General features: G+C 36.3%; 2 protein-coding genes across 6 annotated transcripts; one reads left to right on the top strand and one right to left on the bottom strand.

The window, feature by feature from the left end:
- Positions 1–1,814: 1,814 nt before the first annotated feature.
- LOC103988854 (kinesin-like protein KIN-12G) lies at positions 1,815–10,460 on the bottom strand. 2 transcript variants are annotated; one of them, XM_009407520.3, is made up of 21 exons: positions 10,062–10,460; positions 9,593–9,748; positions 9,424–9,507; positions 9,045–9,164; positions 8,839–8,952; positions 8,518–8,610; positions 8,178–8,267; positions 7,977–8,047; positions 7,797–7,871; positions 7,581–7,668; positions 6,785–6,843; positions 6,622–6,685; positions 6,455–6,520; positions 5,982–6,140; positions 5,739–5,843; positions 5,153–5,388; positions 4,893–4,962; positions 4,753–4,809; positions 4,480–4,542; positions 4,289–4,368; positions 1,815–3,810 (listed from the first exon to the last, which is right to left on the bottom strand). In XM_009407520.3, the coding sequence occupies exons 1-21, from the start codon at positions 10,242–10,244 to the stop codon at positions 2,016–2,018; spliced, it is 3,828 nt and encodes a 1,275-aa protein (XP_009405795.2). In that variant the 5' UTR covers positions 10,245–10,460; the 3' UTR covers positions 1,815–2,015. The 2 variants fall into 2 exon arrangements, with proteins under 2 accessions (XP_009405795.2, XP_009405796.2); XM_009407521.3 differs by having other exon boundaries at positions 4,480–4,539.
- Positions 10,461–12,191: 1,731 nt separating this feature from the next.
- Positions 12,192–19,382, top strand: LOC103988855 (protein AIR1). Of its 4 annotated transcripts, XM_018827058.2 has the most exons (9): positions 12,193–12,710; positions 12,883–12,990; positions 13,086–13,244; positions 16,003–16,164; positions 16,407–16,523; positions 16,617–16,724; positions 16,805–17,398; positions 18,548–18,638; positions 19,088–19,382. In XM_018827058.2, exons 1-7 carry the CDS (start codon positions 12,312–12,314, stop codon positions 17,195–17,197), a joined length of 1,446 nt encoding a protein of 481 aa, XP_018682603.2. In that variant the 5' UTR covers positions 12,193–12,311; the 3' UTR covers positions 17,198–17,398; positions 18,548–18,638; positions 19,088–19,382. The 4 variants fall into 4 exon arrangements, with proteins under 4 accessions (XP_018682605.2, XP_018682603.2, XP_018682602.2 ...); XM_018827060.2 differs by lacking the exon at positions 19,088–19,382 and having other exon boundaries at positions 12,192–12,710; positions 12,889–12,990; positions 18,548–18,871; XM_018827057.2 differs by lacking the exon at positions 19,088–19,382 and having other exon boundaries at positions 18,548–18,871.
- The last annotated feature ends 864 nt before the right edge of the window (positions 19,383–20,246 follow it).

Below are 20,246 nucleotides of genomic sequence, written 5' to 3'. Positions count from 1 at the left end.
CCGAATCCGAGTTAGGAGGATTTGAGTAGATAGATAAAGGCAAATTTTATGCTAACATAACCTACCCCTTTTCGTTTATTTCGTAGATAGATAATTGGATTGTCTTTTAGATGATAAGAATCATGTCATGCAAAGATCAACAAGATATTGCTTCTCGTACACTACACCGTGTAATAGTTGAGGCAATAGTCACTACAAGTGTAGTGGGACGACCACCGAAAGGACGACGACAACGACAACAATCGATGCAAAATTATCACTAAAATAAGTTAATCGTATATTAAATTTACATATGGAACGATCACTACCATTCATATAGTTTTCTTTCCAACCGTCGATTTGAGTGGGTCCCAACCGAGCACACCAATAATTCTCCTAAATTTTGTTAGTAAAACTAAAACCTATATATTTTAAAATCCTTCATATATTATGATCATTCTATTAATATCTATCCACAAACTATAAGAAAAAAAAAACTCAACCGTATTTTTGAAGATGATAATAAAATAGACTCATTTACATAATGATATATTTTTTAAAAATATTAATTAATTTAGATATTTTATCGTAAAATTTTGGACTCAAATTCCCTAATCTTCACCTATCCTTTAAAAATATATATATATCTCTAATAATTTATTTTTTATTCCACTCACATATCTTAAGAATTTGAACCCACACATGACATCCATCCGAAAACTTGGATTAAATGACACCTAACATGATTTAGCTTTTAGTTTGAATCAAAATAATAAAATATTCTTATCATTGTAATATCATCTATAAAATACTAACTAACCAAGATTAAATACACACACACACACACACACACATATATATATATATATATATATATATATATATATATATATATATATATATATATATATACGATTTTTTTTTGCCATAATTTATTGTGCATACAAAGGATTACTCATTTATTAGAAGCCATAAGTAACTCTTAGCGAAGCTAAGCTTTTGGTTGATATAATAGAATGTGATCCACGAGAAAGTAGACATTTAAAGCACATTAATGTATTCACAACTAAGATATCATCATCACATGAGCACACCATTTCTATGCCACCGAGAGCATTATTCTTTCTAGACAACGACCTTCACCTAATGGAGAAAGCAACCTCACAAACATGGGAGCAATGCGCACGATGGAAAACTTGTCCCCGAGGACGAGCACTCATCAATGATTTAGGCGACGGAGTGTGACATGTCAAGGGGCCAAATGTCATCGAATTCTCGACTCCAATTCTCCAAATTATGGCTTGAAATGATGTTTCATGGTTTCCATTAAATCAACCTTTTTCTTCTTATAATAAATTGGCAGAATTTTTCATTCTTCGTTTGAACAATTTATGTACGTGCTTTTCCGCATGTCAAGCTATGATTTGAACCCCAAATTATTATTAGTCGTTTTTACCCAATCTCTTTAGTAACTTTCACTTTAAGAGTAGAGCAAATATCACTACAATCTCTACAACTTGATATGTACTAATAATGTCTAAAGAAGAAGAAGAAGAAGAAGAAGAAGGGTTGATGGAGTAAGAAGGAAGAAAGACGAGGAGACAGGTGGAGAAAGATGAGAGAGAACACATGGAAGAATGAGAGAAGACAAAAGGAGGAAGAGGACAAAGAGAATAAGGAGGAAGGGTGCACGTCGACGACATACTACGAGCTATCGTACGGAACAGTATACTTCGGTATATCAAATAAGTACATTTTAATACTGAATTCAAACTTAACTTTGACTGTATAAACCGCTGTCATGTGAGATGGCAAAACACCAATATGCCAAAAGATCTCACGAGCAGAGATGTCTTCATGTCGAGCTCTTGAGGTTCTAAGAACAAGAACAGCTTCACAACGAGCAGAAATGCAAGACAGGAAAACACGAGCGAGATCGATAGGGGTCCGTGCAAATCACAAAACCAAATTTTGAGCAGTTGAATGAGCGACCCATCACTGTGATGAATCTGAATTAATCAAACAATCCATCAGTTCTAACAGGTGGTAATTACTTCATCAAGATACATCTGAACACAGCTTAACTCATGTTCTAGCTTTTCCGACACAATCTCTGAGCAAACTCCTTCGTCGGAGATCACCATTGCACTTCTGTTGTTCTCCAGGAACTGATTCAAGTTCTGTGTGGCCAAATCTCTCTTGGATTTTATCTCCTCCAGTTTTGTCGATTCCTGTTGCATTGTTTCCTGGCACAGCTGAATCTCACCTTCTTTTAAGTCCAGCACAAATATACACTCCTGGAACTCAAGTAACAGGTTTGCCAGCTCAGCCTTTCCGGCCTCTCTCATCTCTGAAAGCATGTTCTTCTCTTCCATCACCTGTTGCAACCCAACTTCTGCTTCCTGCAGTGAGAGCAGTCCAGTATTTATCCCATTTTCGTAGCTCTTCATCTTAGTATCGATTGCATCAATTTTCTTCATGAAGCTTGCGATTTCTCTTTGTACAACAGCCAACTGTTCCTGTAACTTTTTCATCTCCACCGACAGTTTGCTTCGCTCCTCCTCACACTTCAGCAATTCAGATGCTTTACCAAAACTCAAGTTCTTTTGCACCGGGACGACGTCGACCGTATCCATATTATCAATCGCAAACAGCACTCTTTCGGTCTTCTTCCTTTGAGTTTCTGAATCATGGAGCTTAGACTTTAAACAATCTATGTTGTGTCTCAACTGAGATTCGGAATGTTGAGCCTTCGACAGTGCAGTGCTAGTTTCATCCTTGCGAGCTTGAAGACATCTTAGTTCTTCTTTCTTTTGCTCCAAATGTTCAAAGCACACGTTCAGCCTTGTTCTAGCCCGGGTTTCTCTCTGTTCCCAATAGTGTGCCTCAGAAGAAAAACTCCCAAGTGCAAGTTTCAGAGCCAGAAACTTCTTGTCCAAGACTGTCTTTCTTTCCTGTGTCTGGGACAGAACATGCTTGAGTTCCTCGATCTCTTGTTCTTTTAACTGAATGCCAGGCTCTACTTCTTCAACATTTTCTGAAAGCTCTTTCACATCGGTTATGTTCTTCTCGAGTATCCCAAAGTATCTGAGATCTGTCCGTACAGCAGCAAGCTTATCTCGTACGAGTTCCAAATTATTTCTGACCAAATGCGGCACTTTCTCTGGCACTTCCGCTAGATGTTCCGTCAGCTCCTCCGTCTCTTGCTTCTGGCAGCCTGTTTCTTCGTCCATTTCAACTAGCTTTTCTGGACATACAATCTCTTCTTTGGTTAAGGATATGCTGGATTCCATAGAAGCCAACATTCTTTTGAAATCATCCCTCTCTGTCATGGCTTTTTCGTATAAGCCCATCAGTTTCTCATTTTCTTCATGCATCTCATAAAGTTGGTGCTCAAGACTTTCGATATCCTTCTTTCCTGAATGGTGGAATTCTTCATGTCTATTTTCATTAAATTCAGCCGACATGTCAACTTGCACCAGAGACTTCTCAAATTTGGTGAGGCTCCCTGCATCATTATTACCACCTTCCGCAATTGCATTCTCATAGAGTTCAATCAGCTTATTGTTGTCCTCAATAAGAACACTAAACTTCATACGCAATTCCTCATTCTCCTTGGCCAATGCAATGGCTGTTTCATGTGCTTCAACTTCTCTCTGACTAGCAACTGCAATTGCATCCACCATCGTTTTAAGTTCTATCTGATCATCAGAAAGCTTGCCTGTTCCTGAAGTGATGTCACAATTAGCTTGTGGAAGTTCGACCCCTACGTATGGAGCATGAGTAGACTTCCTTTGTTCTTCTAACTGTGAGCCTAACTCATCCACACGCCTGCAGAATAATCAGATTAGCCACCAGAAAAGAAATTCATGGTATTGACAAAATTATAACCATTTTAATGAAAAAGCAACAGTGAAATGTTTCAATAATGTTCATGAGATTGCTGAATTTTATATTGTAACAATTAAGGGATAATAATAAAAACAATAATAAGAATATAGTAATAAGAATAATAAGCATTCACATTCTCAAGATTTCAAACAAAGTTTAGCATGGACTTCTCAGCCTGCAAATACAATCAACAAAAATGTTTTCAGTACTAAACATGATAGCTTCCAAGAATATATCAGAGTTATTCATATATGAACTCCAAAAAGCTGATGAAAAGTTAAAACATATGCCTGTCACATGGGTTGTTTAAGAGTAAAACCATCAATCATGTCAGACAAGTCACGGGATGTCATGCAGCACCAATGGAACAAACCAAGTGATGGGCCAGATTTTGGGTAGAGAATTTAACTGGAAGTACCTTTCCAGCTTTTCTTTGGCTTCAAGACATGACGATAGGTTTTTACGGAGTGCTTCTATCTCCCTCTGATTTTGAATAGCCTGCACAAGATGGGCATGCCATGAAAAGATATGTTTACCATATCAAAATAATTAATAGGTAAATTTTTGGAACAAAAGAATTAAAAATAAAAATATTGCTGCTGTCCTCACCTGCAAATGGAGGAACTCATTTTCTTCATTTCCAAAAGAGTCCCAAGATGATGACAGGTTCTGCTGTGAAGAAAGATGGAAATTTTAAAATAAGTAGAAATAACCAAGATTTTCCAACTTGCACACTGAACTTGCTGAACATAAGTCCAGCAATTCCCAAATCAGAAAGCAGTGAAACAAGACCGAGTTTTCTACCAATATGTCTAGGGACATCTTATGCAAGGATAAGCCACTATATGCTGATCAAGAATTTTAAAAATTTAGCTTTCGAACCTGAACAACATCTGAATCTTTTTCATGCATAAGTTTCCAATCCAGAGCCTCCAATAACTACAAGCCATACATGTATGTTAAATAAGCACAAAAAATAAAAGGAACAATGATGAGCTTAACTTGAGAGAAAACATGGATACCTTATCCTGCAAAACAGTTATCTGTTCATTCATCATTTCTCTTTCACCTTCTTCAACAAACAACTGCAATCTGGGTGTCAAATATATAAAAATAATTATTATTGATATGCATAAGAGTTTATTTTGATGAGTTGCTGGCTGTAGAGTATATAAAAAACTAGAGTGAAGCATCATTATGGAAGAACTTATGAGTAAAGATGAAATGAAGTATAAAGAATTTCATCACAAAGTCAAGAAAAAATAGCAGCACAATAGCAGACCTTCTGAGTTCTTCTTTCAGCTGCAAGTTCTCCATGGCAAATCTCGTAACTTCTGGATTACGGTCAACCTGGTTGCAGAGAGCTTCTATTTCCTTCAGAAGTTCTTCCTTCTCTTGCACAAGATGTGTTTCAGCTGATAGCTTTGCAGAAGCAACTGCTTCTAACCTCTTAATTCGTTCTTCACGGAACCGAAGTCTCATCTTAAGACTTCTTACTTCTTCTGTTCGTTGAGTAACCTAGTAAGCAAAAATGTACCATGCAAGTTTTAGATGAATAAAGAGTCAGAAACATTAAAATTCATTTAAACAGGCAAGCCTAGAAAGATGAAAGTACATAAAATTGTCATCTAACAAAATTATTGAGAAGTCACTATGTAAAAGCATTATGATGAACATGCTGTAACGTTGAACTCACTGAAAGTTGGTTCTATTTATTTTATTTAAACAAGTTTTAGGGCATCACAGTCAAATCATACAGATCTGGCAAATCAAAGTTTTAGGGCATCATTGTCAATTGTATGTAACACAAATTCGCATGGAAATATCGAACTACCCAGAAAGCTATCATAATAAGAGACTATAGTCACCAGCTGCTGTGTAGCCTGCTTTTCGGCAGTCATTGCCTTCAGAGCTTCTTCTTTATCCTTATCCCTTCTAAAAGCTGCCACTAGAGCAGCTTCATATTCCTTCCTCTGGAGTACAAACAAATGTCAGATAGATTACTGTGATGGATGTATGATTCTAGATGCGTTGTTGCCAACACATGCCAACAACTATTACAAAGAAAAACAACATAATTCAATGAGATGCTCAACGTAGGAGATGCCAACCTGCGATAACCTTTTATCAAATGTCAGTGGACTAAATGATCCGTGCCCTCCATCCCATTTGAAAGAACATGGAGATCCAGTAGGACAAGCACTCAAACCATCAGTCTCAGTGTTGTCAGGCCCAGCACTTACCAACCCTCGCAAGCGATTCACCTCTTTCTGCATGTGTTTAAGAAGTAAGGCAAACTATATTCCCATAAAGGAATTCAAGAAATAACATCCAGTATCAAAATTATATTATGATCCCACTTTTTACAAGACAAACAAGCCTTATTAAACAACATCATCTTACTAAAACTAGATTCACAAATTCAGAAAACTAAGAAAATGCATAGTGGATTGTGAGTGCACACTAGACAATGTACCATAATTCTTTTCTATGTTAGCAGACATTCCGGCATCAGTTGGAACAAAATTGCAATCACCCGTATAGACTCCATAAATGAACATTGTAAAAGAATATTCTATGTTACCTTTAGTTGCTGAATCCGTAGACGCATGCTAAGAACATCTCCAGAAGCATCCTCATTTACAATTGCCTGGAGATAATAGGAAATGATAAGTGATTTATTCTGTTACAAATAAGATAGCATGTAATGCAATTTTTAAAAATAGAAATAAAAGGTATTGCATCACTTACATTATTCCGAATGAACTTGGCCCGTTGTGCAAACTTTAGTGTACTTAGTGTCTCTAAACCACAGCTACAGAAAATCCAAGTTAACAAACACAAATGGAGAACACGTCAATCAAAATTATCTACACAGAAAGAGTAACAACTCGTGGCATATAGGGCCACTAACCAATTAGATGGGCTTATATTTGCAATTATGATGGTTTTGGAGTTGCCTCCCAATGAGTCCTGAAAGAAACAAAACATAATTTAGACGTCAAGGCCAACATAAAACACCAAATGTCTAGTATAAAAAGAAAGGACATTTGTCTTATGCTGAGTCACTAACAGTGGGACCATAGATCTTTTTTGCTGATAAATTTATGATCTAAATTTTTGATGATAAATTGTTGATGATAAATTCTACAAAACTGATTAATTTATGATCTAAATTGTTCATGTTTATATTTGTGGTACATTTCAAAACTGATAATTTGTTTGCTTTATGAATATATGCTCAATACATGGATACGACAATAATCATAATTTGCTTCGTGCACAGACAGTGTCTGTTGTGAACATAACAAAATACATAGCTTTATATCAAACATAAAATGGACACTGAAAATTCATGTGATGCCATAAACCAAAATGATAATTTGATTCTTTTCCATCAGATAATGGAATGCCCTAAACAGCCAATCGGTGGGGAATCATGAGAAAGTATGGTGCAGCCTACAAGATCTTATTGTTCCCTTAGAAGAAAGATCAGGAATCATTAACAATAAACAATAATGAAGAAGTTTCATTGATGAAACAGATAACTTTGCAGTTTCCTTCATATTGCAGATGGAATTTTTACACATATAGTATTTATTTTATAGAGAAAACTTCAAACATTTATATATGCAAAGAAAACCTATTCTAAGTTGAGACACACCAATGTGCAAATTATAACATATCAGTTTCCTTCACAAACAATTTACCTGAAGAAGAAAGGTCAATTTAGAATCCCGGTAAGGTACATGTAGTGATTTCTTGCTTGACGTGCTGACAAGGTTCATAATAACAAGCCTGCATGGCCCAAATCACATTGAGAAGCATAAGCATGCAGTGTGCAAATGGCAAAATACCAGTGATGTGTAGTCGCAAATTAGATATACAATTTATTAAACCAGACACAATAAGAAAAATATACAGACCCTAAGGTCGAGAGTGACTTGTTAATGTTAGTCGCTTCCTTCAGTCTGTCACCCTCGGCACCTGAGCTCTTCTGCCTGAGTCCATGTGTCCAAGAGGGTTTAAGAGCTAGATTGATAGCAAAAACAAGTGGCCAAATATTCATGAACATGTTTTGGTGGAGTACTTAAAAGTTTATGTACCTCTCTGATCCTGCCAAGTCTACAAGGTTAAGCCTAGCAAACCTGTGATGAGTAACACCCTGGGATTCCCACTGCAAGATTTTGAAACTACAATATTAGTTCACTTACTATTAAAAAATGTTTCATGGTCAATGTAGTTCAAAATACTTTGTTAATTCATAATAAGGAAAAAACACTATTGATTTGGCAAATCTAACACACCTTGCTTTCTATGACACAGGTAAAAACACTATGAGAACGACTGCTTGCACGATTCATGTTTGTGGCAGCCACCTTTCTATTTGCTGCCCCCTATAAACATTCAAGCAATTAATCATACTACTTCCACAGAAAAGTACAATTTAAAAGACAACAATATTGGAGAGATTTTAAAACCATGGTAGATCATTTCAGACAGGTTTGAGATGTCTTGTGCTATGTTTCTACCATATCCAGTAAAAAGGGCTTCTCACATTATATATCAAGGAAACAAATCAATTATGTTGCAAGCAATCCGAACATATTAGCTAGCCACTACAGCTTGATGCATGTTCGAACAAACCTGAATAAGTTGTTGCATAACATCTCGAGCACTTGAAACTTCAAATTCTGAAAGACTCTCCACATGCACACCTTTCCTTGAGTCTTCTCTTATCTGTAATGAAGCAACAAGAGGTGAACTCTTGCATTCCAAAACACTAGAATATGGAAATGATAGAATCTAAGATATTGAGGATGTTTTTGACAGATAAACAAATAATAATCAGGACTTGCCCGCTCATGATTATTCTGTTCACCTAAAGGATTAGGTAAAATCTAAAGAAGTTAATTTAGGAATGCAATAGAAAACGAGAGAAACATAATTTCTATGATCACCCTTCACCTGCAAATTTACAGAGGATGGATCCAAAAGATCAAGTATTTGTTCATTGTATATTTCCAAAAACGAGCATTTACACGTAAATCTTAGCTTTTCATCTCGTCGGGCCTCTTTTTCCTATCAAATAACCATGAAAAGTCAGCCTGTTACAAGCGCTCCTTTTGCTTAAAAATTAAATAGCTTGAAAAATAGGTGAAAGTGAATCTTACCTTTTGTATCCTTGAGAAGAGATACTCAAACACTCGAGGTGTCATCCCACAGTTAACACTATGTCTGCGTGTTCCACCTTCTATGTCTCCTAACATCGTGTGTGTTTTGCCACTACCAGTCTGAAATAAAATTATCTCGTATTAAAGCTCTAAGTCCAACTATACAACAAGCATCATATGTATACTCTCATGTTATGTAAATAAGAAACTAACTATGCACTCGATCTTTTCCAAGAAAAGACGACTACTAAGTCTCTCCTTTATGCATTCTGAGCATATGAAATAGCTGACAGAGAATAAAGAAGTAGCATTCGATTAAGCAGCAACTGTATACAAATAATATCTATTTGGAAAGTAAAAAGAAATGTCAAGAACTTACTTGGCCATAGGCAAACATACAGCTGTTATAGCCTGCCACACAATTCTCTACCATTGGCACTCCGGCAACTTTAAATAGGTTCTCCTGTTATGCACTAGATGCATCACTTCACCAAGGATAACATGTCATGAAGGAGAAGTGTTATCTGAAATGGAGAAAAAATTATCACCTGGCTGACATGCTCATCAGCAATGAGGTCAAATGTGAAACGGGACTCTGGGTGTCCATTCCAAGTAATGGTTTGGCAGCTGTCCTGCCTGACACATCTGTTGTGTCCTTGGAGAGATATTTCCGCGCTGCTAAGGGGTCGAATTCGAATGACGACCTACTTCAGTCAAAAAATGAGCACAACCACTAGCAAGAAACAGACAATCTCAACACTAATAACCTAAAACTTGTGAAAATGGATTATCCCAAAATTTGAACTTTTTCTAAAACTATTTTCACAAAAAGAAGTCCAGTGGGAACAGAGAGCATAAAAAAAATTGTAATAAAAATCTAATATCAGAAAAGTGATGCAGAATATCCAAAAATTAAACTTCTCTGAACTGTTTCCTTCAGGAAACCTTAACGATCAGAAACTATCACGAATCTGCTTCCAAGATCGCAATATTTTCAACTCAAAAACCTTCAAGTACCTGCACGTTATGATCCTTCCAGAAGGATGGATCTTCCCGCAGCTCAAATCTCTGAACCGGCAGGCCGCCGGTGACGGCCTCGCGATCACCATTCCCATCCACAGACCCCGCCTCGGAGTCAGTCACGCGTTCTTGAAACCTGACCCTGCTGCCAACGCTCCCAGGTTCCACGACCGCCGGCATTATTCTAACCCGCAGCAAAAACCGAATCAAGAAGAAAATCCCTAGTTTGTCACGGCAGCGGCCAAATCCAAGGCTCCAAGACGCAATCGAGAAGGGAAAGTCAAAGAGAAGCGGTTTCCGAAGAAGAGCAAGGATTTGGGAGCTCCTAAGGTTTCGATTTGGAGACGGGATTGAGGAGTAGAGCGGCACGGAGAGAGAAAGGGGAATGGGATCGAGCCGATGGAAAGGAAGAGGAAGAGGGAGAGTGCGACTTAAATGCTTTCGTTTTTTGTTGTTCTTGTTTATTTGAATCGGACGGTGGAGATGAGCGAAATGGACGGAGAAGATGGCGAGAATTCAAATTTCGCGACCGTTTGCGCTCGAAAGCCCCACTGGAAGTGTTCCCAAAGTTAGAGGGCATCGGGATCCTTTACAATAGTCCAAACGGCTCCGATTAGGACACGGAGATGATGGTGTCTGCAGTTACGTTACACGTATTATTGCAGCGAATCCCGGCGCACTTAACAGCGCAGAAACAAATGGCATGGTCAAAGACCGGTCAGCGGATCGGCTGAGTCAGCAGACCACGACCAATTACTTCTTCGTTGCCGGTTTATTACGATCTTGGAAAAGAAAATACAGGTTTGATAAATCATATTATTAGAATTTTATTTGTTCTTATTCATTATCCAATGATGACATATTAAGTCAAACCCAGTAACTCATTTAATCTATCGAAATATTTGGATATATAGATTTTTTTATTATCATAAAGCAGTTTGTAAAAAGAAACTATATAATTTACCTATAAAATCTCCTGCTAATTAATTTATTTACCGGATGACATGTCTATTGAAAATTTATCTATGCACATCATTTTTCATAAATCATAATTTTACTCAACAAAAGATTAACTAAATTGATCCGATTTTAGTTTTACATAAAATAAAAAAAGAAAGGAAATAGAAGATCAAACCGCACTAATTCGATTCTAATATAACATAAATTTGAACTTTACCCATTTATGGAAAAAGATACCTATATGTAAATTCTTAATAGGGATAGAGGATTTTTTTGAGTTAAATCACACAAAAAAAACTCACATTTAAATTTCTACTAATAAATTTTAGTGAAGGTTTTTTATTTCTCTTTTTTTTCCTATTATTAGTACTAATTGTTTCAGCTTGTCGGATCACAGGATCTACGAAATCCATCATTATATTTATTGTGTTTGATCTCTTAGTTTGTTTCCGTCTTTAAGCTGTTCATATCGGTGGATTATATCTCATCCATCTCCAGCCTTGAGGGAAAACAAAAAAGAATTATACATAGAATAATATTTCCTTCTTAATTATTTTGTATGATAGAGCATAATTATTATGGATTAAGACTACCTGAAAAATAAACTTATGGTAAAAAATGATTAATCGAGTTGCTACGAGTTTTTCAGATAAAATTCTAATTCTTATCCTTCAAAAACATGTGTGATTGACTTATATATATCAAATAATAAAAAATCATTCAAAACGGATAATTTATCGCGAGCTAATATACTCACTTATCATTTGAAAAGCACAATGAGCTAATAATAATTTAATTAATTAGTGTTATTTTTGTTCTTATCTCAATTCTAGTTGGAAATAGGGATATTAATTTTTTTCAAATAGCTACTCCCGAGGAGTCATTTAAATCAAATGTAGATAAAGAAATAATTACTCGAAATATAATATTTATTATTTCTCATAATATAAAATAGAAATTAATGCAGATTGATCTAATTTACTCATTATTATTACCCTATCCGTTATTATTTCTAATATTATAACGTAAAATTGAAGCAAATTGATTTCTTTTAAATTATTAAGCACTATATGACATATTTTTTTACCTTTTTACTTGAATCGGATTCGGATCCTAATTCGGATCAAATTGGAAGACCGAAACCACCCGTAATTAGGGTTGAGCCGCTCTTCGCCGTCTCTGTTTCCGCCTCTGCTGCTCTTGTCGGAGAGAGCAATTCGAGTTTTCCGATCATTGTTCGGGTTAAGATCCCTCGATCTCGTGGGGCTCCTCCTCCCCCTGTCCCGGATGCGCGAACGACGGAAATCCAATGGGAAAATGGAACCCTCGGACGAGGGCGAGGCCGCGCCATCGATTGTCTTCCTCAGCAGTAGCGACGATGAGGAGGCGAACGAGGACCTTAGCCTCGCCATCGTCAAGAAGGCGCGCCAGCGCGAGGCGAAGCGGAAGTGGTCCGAGGGCGCCCTCGGCCCCGGTCCCGTCTCTGCCGTCTCGCTGGCTCACGTCATTGAGATTTCCTCCTCTTCTCCTCAATCCTCAGGCGAGGCGGAGCTTGCCTCTGATCCGACCCCTGCCCCTTCTGCCGGAGGTTTGATGTCTCCCATGGAGGAGACGAAGAACATGCAGAAGAAGCCGAAGAAGAGGAGGAGGAACAAGAAGAAGAAGCAGTTGGAAGAGAAGGAAGTTGTAAGTTTTATGCTTAGTGTAAAAGGCGATTGTTCGTTTCTGATTTTTTTTTTGGTTTTGATTGTATTTTCCGAGATTCAAACATTTAGGAGGAGAATTTACTTGTAGTTTGTATTTCCTTGAATATTTAAAGGTGGTTGGAAGGGATTTGAATTAGGAACTCTTGCTTTAGCTGCAGGTGGATACTATAGTCGAAGAAGAGAAGCCATCGGGGCCGCCAGAGTCTGTGATCACTGAGGTGAATGAAACATCGGACAATCTAGTTTTTCGAAAGCTTCTTGTAAGTCTATATAATTTTCTTTCATTTAACTTTAGTTTCTAAGAGGAAGGTCTGATTTTGATATTACTTCTCATGTTTTTTTTTTTTTTTATAAGCGTGGGCCAAGATATTTCTATCATTGGGAAAACAATGTCGGGGCTTGCTTCAACTGTGGGGAAGAGGGCCATACAGCTGCAAATTGTACAATGGAGAAGCGGCAGAGACCTTGCTTTGTTTGTGGGTTGTTTGGTCATAATGGAAAGCAGTGCTTACAGGTGAGGAACCACACTGTTTTAGGTGCATCTGAGTTAAATAAATGATTAATTGCATTGTGTTTTGACTTTTTTGTTTAAAAATTTCAAATAATAAAAGTGGAACCTGATTAAACAGAGGTTCTTTGATGCGTACTGATTTCTTCAGCCATGTAAGGGTCTATTTTATCTAGACCTGCAGTTGAACTCTTGCTTACAGTCGCTCATTGAGAAAGTGCATTTCATTTTGGCACTTTCTATATCGTGCTGGAAGGATGTAGTGAACTGTCCTTTTTTTAAAGGAAAAATAATAGGTAAATGAAAAACGTTTTGATTTTGTTTAGCATTTATACTGTATGTCTAGAAATGGATGCCATGTGACATATTCTAATGACCTTGGAATCTAATTGATTTTTATTTTGACCCAAAATCAAAATGCCTTAAATGTCCCTAATCTTCCTTGGTTCTGTCAACAACTTTGTACTGTGAAATTAATTTTCTGAATCGTGTAATTATTTAGGATCTACTTGGCTTGTTTGTTTTTCGTTTTCCTCCATTGGGTTCTTTTCTAGTGGGATTTAAATTGTTTCACATGTGGATCTCAATGGAAAAGAAGTTAATGTAATTAAATCCTAGGTAGTGCTTTGTAGAAGATTGAAGGGGAAAGAGGAGGAAGATAGAGAAGAGATGAGGGGAGATGGGAGGAAGAAGAAAGGAGAGGAGAGGTGGGGACACGTGGGAGTTGGAGGAGAAACTATGAAGCATGGATGCTTCAAAATATTTGCTGAATCTTTGTCATGTCCATGTCAAACACAACTGACTGGATTCCTCTCAACTTGTGTCAAGTAATTGAAAATATATTAAGATTTTTGTCCCTTTTGACACTTATGTCTGTTTATATATTGCATGTGTGGAATGTTCATGTTATCAATATAAGACGTCACTGCATGAACTGGACTGTTGACTTCTCCTTAATGTTTTGCCTATGTTTTTACTCGTATGATTGGAATGCTATGCTTCTTATGAATTTAATATGTTGGTTGTAGAATATTTAAACTGTGTGAAGTAACAGGTATAATAACCAAGGTTTGCAATACCGACCCTTACCGCTCGATACGAGCTGTACATATCGGTCCAACAAGGGACTGGTACGCAGACCGCCCTCTACCAGGTGGTACCATAACCTGACCCCGTATCAAGTGATATGGGGTATGTATCGGGCGGTAACGGTCGAAATCCGACCGTTACCGACCTGTACCGATCGTTAACGAGCGGATTTCGACCACATTATCGATCAAGGGTTGAGATCGACCTATTTCAAACAGTCAAATTGACCGTTTGAACTAGAGAAAAGGGTTGTTCCTCCTCTCTCTTCAACTCATATCACTCTCTCAATCTCTTCAACTTCCTCATACCCATTCTCACTCACATCTAACAATTCAAATTATTTCTTTGTAGATAATTCAATATTAATGGAAGCACGGTTCAGAACGTACCACAAAGTTACTCCTCAAAGTCTAAAAAAAATATATGTCATTATTCTTTCCTAATTTAGATTATTTTTTTGTTAGAATTATACTAAATTCATATTTATTTCCAACTTAAAAACTCTAATCTATTTTTTTATTTTCAGGTATTTTTGGAGCTAGTTTTGAATTTTTTTTGGGTGTTCTATCGGTATGCCCTAGTGTACAGTCGATACGTCTCGATATGTACCGTACTGACTATTGGTCGGTACACTGGTATGGATCGAAATTACAAACCTTGATAATAACATATGAAAAATATACATGTGGTTACTGTGTTCATGCCATGTTGTTCCTCACTTTTAAAAGATTAATCATGTTGGCATGTCTACATCGATATATAAGTCTCTTGTTGGTGTCCATGCTTTATAGTGGACTAGAGTGGAGAGGAGGCACGGAGAAAGAGGAGATGAGGGTTTGCAGTAAAGGAGGAATGCAGGAGGAAGAGGATTTGGGTGTAAGGGAAAAGAAAGGGAGGGATCTCTGGTGTTGGATGATGTTGGATGTCAATGGAGAAGCGTTGGAGTGATTGTGGAGAGGACATAAAGAGGACTTAGTCCTCTGACATGCTCAAAGCCCATTGCTGAAAACAGATTAAATAATAAAGACTTCTTGAAGTTTTCTTTTTCCTCCATTAAAGTTGGCATTTGCAAGGTTGAAAGTACTAATCTTATGTTGGTCAAACATCAAAATCCAAGGCTTTGCACGGGCAAAGTATCCCATGGGATCCAAGTTAGCCAAACAGGCATAATTTTCTAATCTGCTATTTGAAATCTATAATGCTTGTTTACCATTCAAGCTGACAAAATATTGCATTTCCATTCTCATAGTATTTTCAATCTTCATATCAGTTTGGATGAGCTCTTGTAATGTTTGGTAGTTCTGCTATTTTTTACATTCTTTATCTAGTCTAAATATGAGCTCTTGCTAGGTAATATCTCATATCAGTTTGGATAAGCTGACAAAATCTGTAAATTCTCATATTGGTTTGAATGAGCTCTTGTTATATTTGGTAGTTCGGTTATTTTTTACATTATTTATCTAGTTTATAAATCTTAACTAGATGCTTTAGATTTTTTAGTTATGCATATTAACTCTTCTTAATCACATAATTTTTTTTTCTGCAATGAGTTCTTGCTTTGTGCTTTTTCTTGGGTTTGAAAATGTGATGTTCTCTTCTTTCTACATAGATTTTTGCTAACACTGTACTTCATTGTTTCAATTCTGCTTTTATGTTGATATTGAAAAATCCACAGGGACAAGATTGTTTTGTTTGCAAAAGAAGAGGCCACCATGCAAAAGACTGCCCTTACAAAAATAAAAAGGTTGCTCAGTGTTCAGAAATTTGCCTACGGTGTGGAGAGACAGGACATGTTATGTTGTCATGTAGAAATGATTATTCACCTAATGACTTGAAGGTTAACAGTTCTTCAAAACCTTCCCTATGCATTGATTATCATTTTTTGAATTCTACTTGTGTCGATATACATGCCATAAGAGGGATTAATAAAGCCTTTTTTTTTTCGTACAGAATATGATTTATTACTTATGCTTGGTAGATCACCATGATGCGGTTGTTTGAGTTAATTGCTAGAAAGGCTTGAGGGTGCAAATTATCCCAGATATGTTATATCTGATGTCGATCTCATTTGTTTGATAGGAGATGCAATGTTATGTTTGCGGAAAGTATGGTCATCTATGTTGTGTTAACTTCACAGATACTGGTCCAAGAGAATCCTTTTGTTACAATTGTGCTAAGCCTGGCCATACTGGCTTGGTAAGTTGGAAAATTGTACACTTTCATTAAATTGTAAATGTTTTCTCATTTGTTTGACTTGAAATGGCCCCATCTATAACTTTGTTGACTTAGGGGTGTGCAAAACCACGTGGTGATAGTGTTGCTGTTGATTCACCAGCTGTGTGCTGTATTTGTCATGAAGAAGGACATTTTGCACGAGGTTGCACAAAAAGGACTAAGGTCTATCAAATTTCTAATGTACTTAGAAGTTAATTGTTTTATTTGTCTATTTAGGAATCTAATTTGTGTTAGTTTTGCAGTCTTCTAGAAAGATGGGCGAATCATTAACACCTCAGACGTTTGACAAGAAGAATAGGAGGTCTAGGGGATTTAAGTCCGTCCCTCGTGATTTTGGTAAAGAACGAAAGAAGAAAAGCTTGGTATATGAAGAAAGAAGGAACATGACAGCCAGTAAGTTGAAAACAAGCGGTGGTTGGATTGTTGATGATCCGGGTGATCTTCCTAAGAAGAAATTCAGAGCGAATAATTATTCATCACCTGTGACAGCAACACAAAGGAGCCAAAGAAATTATTCATCAGGTTTTAGTGGGCATTCTTCAAGTTTTCATACTCCTAAGAGATGGAAGTCTTACACTGGAACTCCCAATTCTCATGCTACAGTAAAGGCCTTGCATCGAGAATTTTCATCGTAAAGATTTAGTAACTCATTACTATTTTTGTGAGGGCTTAAAGAAGGAAATCATGGGTTCTTTTTCAAATTAGGCAAATCTGCAGAAGTATTCTCTTTGTTTGAAACAAGTGCTCCTGAAGTGATCCTCAATGCCTCCTTGATACAGGGCCTTATTTTGCATTGTTCTTTTAGCAGTTCAGGGGTGCTGTAATTCTTGACAAAGGTAAGCATCTATCATATGCTTTGTTAACTTTCTTGTTCGAAAGTTGAATAGATTTGAAATTGTTATCAAAATATTTGAATTGGGACTAATACAAAATTTTATTTGGAGAGCAAAAAAAGATGCTCGTGAACACATAATAGTTGTATCATTTATGATTTTTACCAGATTGATTCTCTTAGGTTTCCTATTATATTTATTTCGGGGGTTGCTTAATCATTTAGAATATTCGAAACAATGTGTTTGTATGGGTGCAACTTGGAGAATACGTTTTGAATGGTGCAAGCGCAAGTCATAAATTTTAGGACTTAGAATTCAGGGAAAAGATATCAAGTGTCATACATGTTGGCTCTAGTTTTCCATTTGTTTGTGGCAGCTTTTGTGTCTCATGAAGTTGTTTTCCATTGCTCTAAGTTCTAGATTGGACAAACTATAGTTGCTACTGTGAATGTGTTTCTCTTATCAAACATGTATATTGAGTTGTTCATCATGTATATATTATTTTGTAAGGAAACAAAGGCACCAAAACTGGAGCATCAGGATTTTACAGATCCAAGGTTACTTTTATTGTCTGTTTAGTGTGTATACCATGTGTTATTTCTGCAAATGATTGCAGACTGGTGAAGACACAACAAGTTCATATCCCCATTCGATTTATTCATTTCAATATCTCCTAATATTCTCAGATTGTAAAATCAAATTATTGGAAGTATTACTAATGTCATCAATAATTTTTTTTATCGAGAACATTGGTGACAGATTGTTGAAGTGGACTGCATCAATGAATAGAGTAATGAGAAGATTGGATTAAACGGCTAATATAAGTACATTACAGGAAAGATATTGTGGTTATGTTTCCATATCATATGGTTATTATAGTTTATTAGAAACCACATGGTGTGAACCAGTCATCTGTTCAATCCTTTGATCGTTTAGGTTGGTTGAGGGCCTTAATACTCTAAGCATACCAGAGATTTGCATGTACAAGAACACGTGAGTATGTTCGAAACAGGGGAAGCTATCTCACAAATGCCTAAAAAATTAGGAATTAGAAAAAGATGGTGCAGATTCACTCTAAATATGACCACAGAATCCTCACTCAAAGAACAGCTGGCAGTCTGTGTATGATGTGATGTGTTTTGTTGGATGTAGGTAATGGAATGAGATGATGCGCAAAGGCACTTCCCCAAGGAATGAACTTCTGAGTACTATCTTTTGTTGGCTTGACTTACATGGCTTCCAGGTTTGTTGGGGAGATTCTTATCCTAATGCATTTATACAGCGTTTTTGTAATTTTGTTGTCCTCTAATCAGATGCAAGGAGTCTATGCATGCATTAGAAACTCAGAACTTGTACTGGGTAACTTATCAATGTTAACTTTTACTGTTACAAGAATTTTTGCAACTTCTTGGTCCCATCTGTCTACAATTTTAACTTCATCAAATTTCCTTGGAGCCTTTATAGGCTGGTTCATGATTACTTGATCAACTGTGTTGCTTATAACTTTGTACTTCCTCAACAAAGAAATTTTTGTGTAGATTCTACTGTGATGAACAGAATCTTTGTATATGCTTGGGTCTCTAAAGGTACAGAAAGAAAAAAGATCGTCTACCTTATCTGGTAGACTTTGTGCAAGAAAGAGCTAGGAACTTTTGCTTTTACTGTCACCATTTGTTTACATTCTCTTGTCAGATGATGAAGGCTTATTGGCTGGAATAGCTTGTTGGTACTTGGAACATTTCCTGCATTCTTCATTGTTCATGATTCCTGCCAGAATCAAGGGAGCTGATTCTTTAGTCTTTGAAGAAGTTTGTTTTCTTATATGCAGACTCAATTGTTTTGCTTATCATTCATTACCTCGACTTGAAGCTTCTGATTCTTAAAAGTTTCTTTTGGTGTCAACTTTAAGCAGTTTATTCCTGTAATGCCTATGATTACTCTCTGTTGTTGTATTCCTTCGTTCTTGAGTTCACCTCATGTTTATTCACAGGTTAGTTCCATCTGTGGTTTGGTTTTTGGGGAAGGATTCGTTACACTCTACATGATTCTATTTATTGGTAGCTTCTCAATAAATTTTCAACTAACCTAGCTTCTCAATAAATTTTCAAGAGAGCAATTCATCATCTTTGTTTAGACATATGTTTGTGAATGATAAATACTAAAAAAAATATAATTTAGTACCCAAATATTTTCAAAGTTTTTTTTTTTTTCATAAGTGACTCGTATATTATATGTCATAATCTGAAGTAGTAGATCTTGAGACCCTAAACAAATGAATCACTACTTTGAAAAATAAATTGGCTGCATGTGAGGCATCAAGAGAATTTTATAAGGTGTGAAGTGAGCCATATTTGAGAATCTATTAACAATCACTAGAATGTAATCATATTACATTTCTCCTTTTACCTTTTAATAAATATAATATTTTTATACAAATCTAACAATATCTCCTTTAGTGTTAGGCCAAAAGTATCTCTCTTTAACTGGTGTTTTTATTTTGTCACACCCAAAATGTCCTCCAAGCTTATCAAAATGTAATTCTCTCATGACAAATATTTGTAAAGAACCTTTTGGTAAATAAATATGTTTTCTTTTTAAACATAACCATTCATAATTGTGTAATCACCAATATTTTCCTCATCTAACTTTTGTAAGACTTTAGAGAAGAAAGGCTCAGCTACATAATTTTTTAGTATAAGATCAAATCCAACAATCTCATAAGAAAGAGTAATCAACAAGTTGTACTTCTTACTCAAGGCTTTTTTTTTATGTCTTAAGAAACCTTAAAGCTTAATGATCTAAATAAAGAATAAACTCTACTTCGATAGGATAACCTTGCCAATGTCGTAAT

This window comes from Musa acuminata, chromosome BXJ3-6 (genome assembly GCF_036884655.1).
Source record: "Musa acuminata AAA Group cultivar baxijiao chromosome BXJ3-6, Cavendish_Baxijiao_AAA, whole genome shotgun sequence".
In the NCBI taxonomy this organism is placed as follows: domain Eukaryota; kingdom Viridiplantae; phylum Streptophyta; class Magnoliopsida; order Zingiberales; family Musaceae; genus Musa; species Musa acuminata.
This window is presented reverse-complemented; position numbering and strand designations above follow the sequence as displayed.

Excerpts from the sequence above, each read along its gene's own strand:
- LOC103988855 (XM_018827058.2), top strand. The coding sequence starts at position 12,312 with ATGCGCGAACGACGGAAATCCAATGGGAAAATGGAACCCTCGGACGAG. Across the intron at positions 12,711-12,882 it reads AGTTGGAAGAGAAGGAAGTT|CTGCAGGTGGATACTATAGT; the intron begins GTAAGTTTTATG and ends CTCTTGCTTTAG. Across the intron at positions 16,725-16,804 it reads GTTGCACAAAAAGGACTAAG|TCTTCTAGAAAGATGGGCGA; the intron begins GTCTATCAAATT and ends TTAGTTTTGCAG.
- LOC103988854 (XM_009407520.3), bottom strand. The coding sequence starts at position 10,244 with ATGCCGGCGGTCGTGGAACCTGGGAGCGTTGGCAGCAGGGTCAGGTTT. Across the intron at positions 6,521-6,621 it reads CCAAGTTCATTCGGAATAAT|GCAATTGTAAATGAGGATGC; the intron begins GTAAGTGATGCA and ends TATTATCTCCAG. Across the intron at positions 5,844-5,981 it reads TTGATAAAAGGTTATCGCAG|AGGAAGGAATATGAAGCTGC; the intron begins GTTGGCATCTCC and ends TTTGTACTCCAG.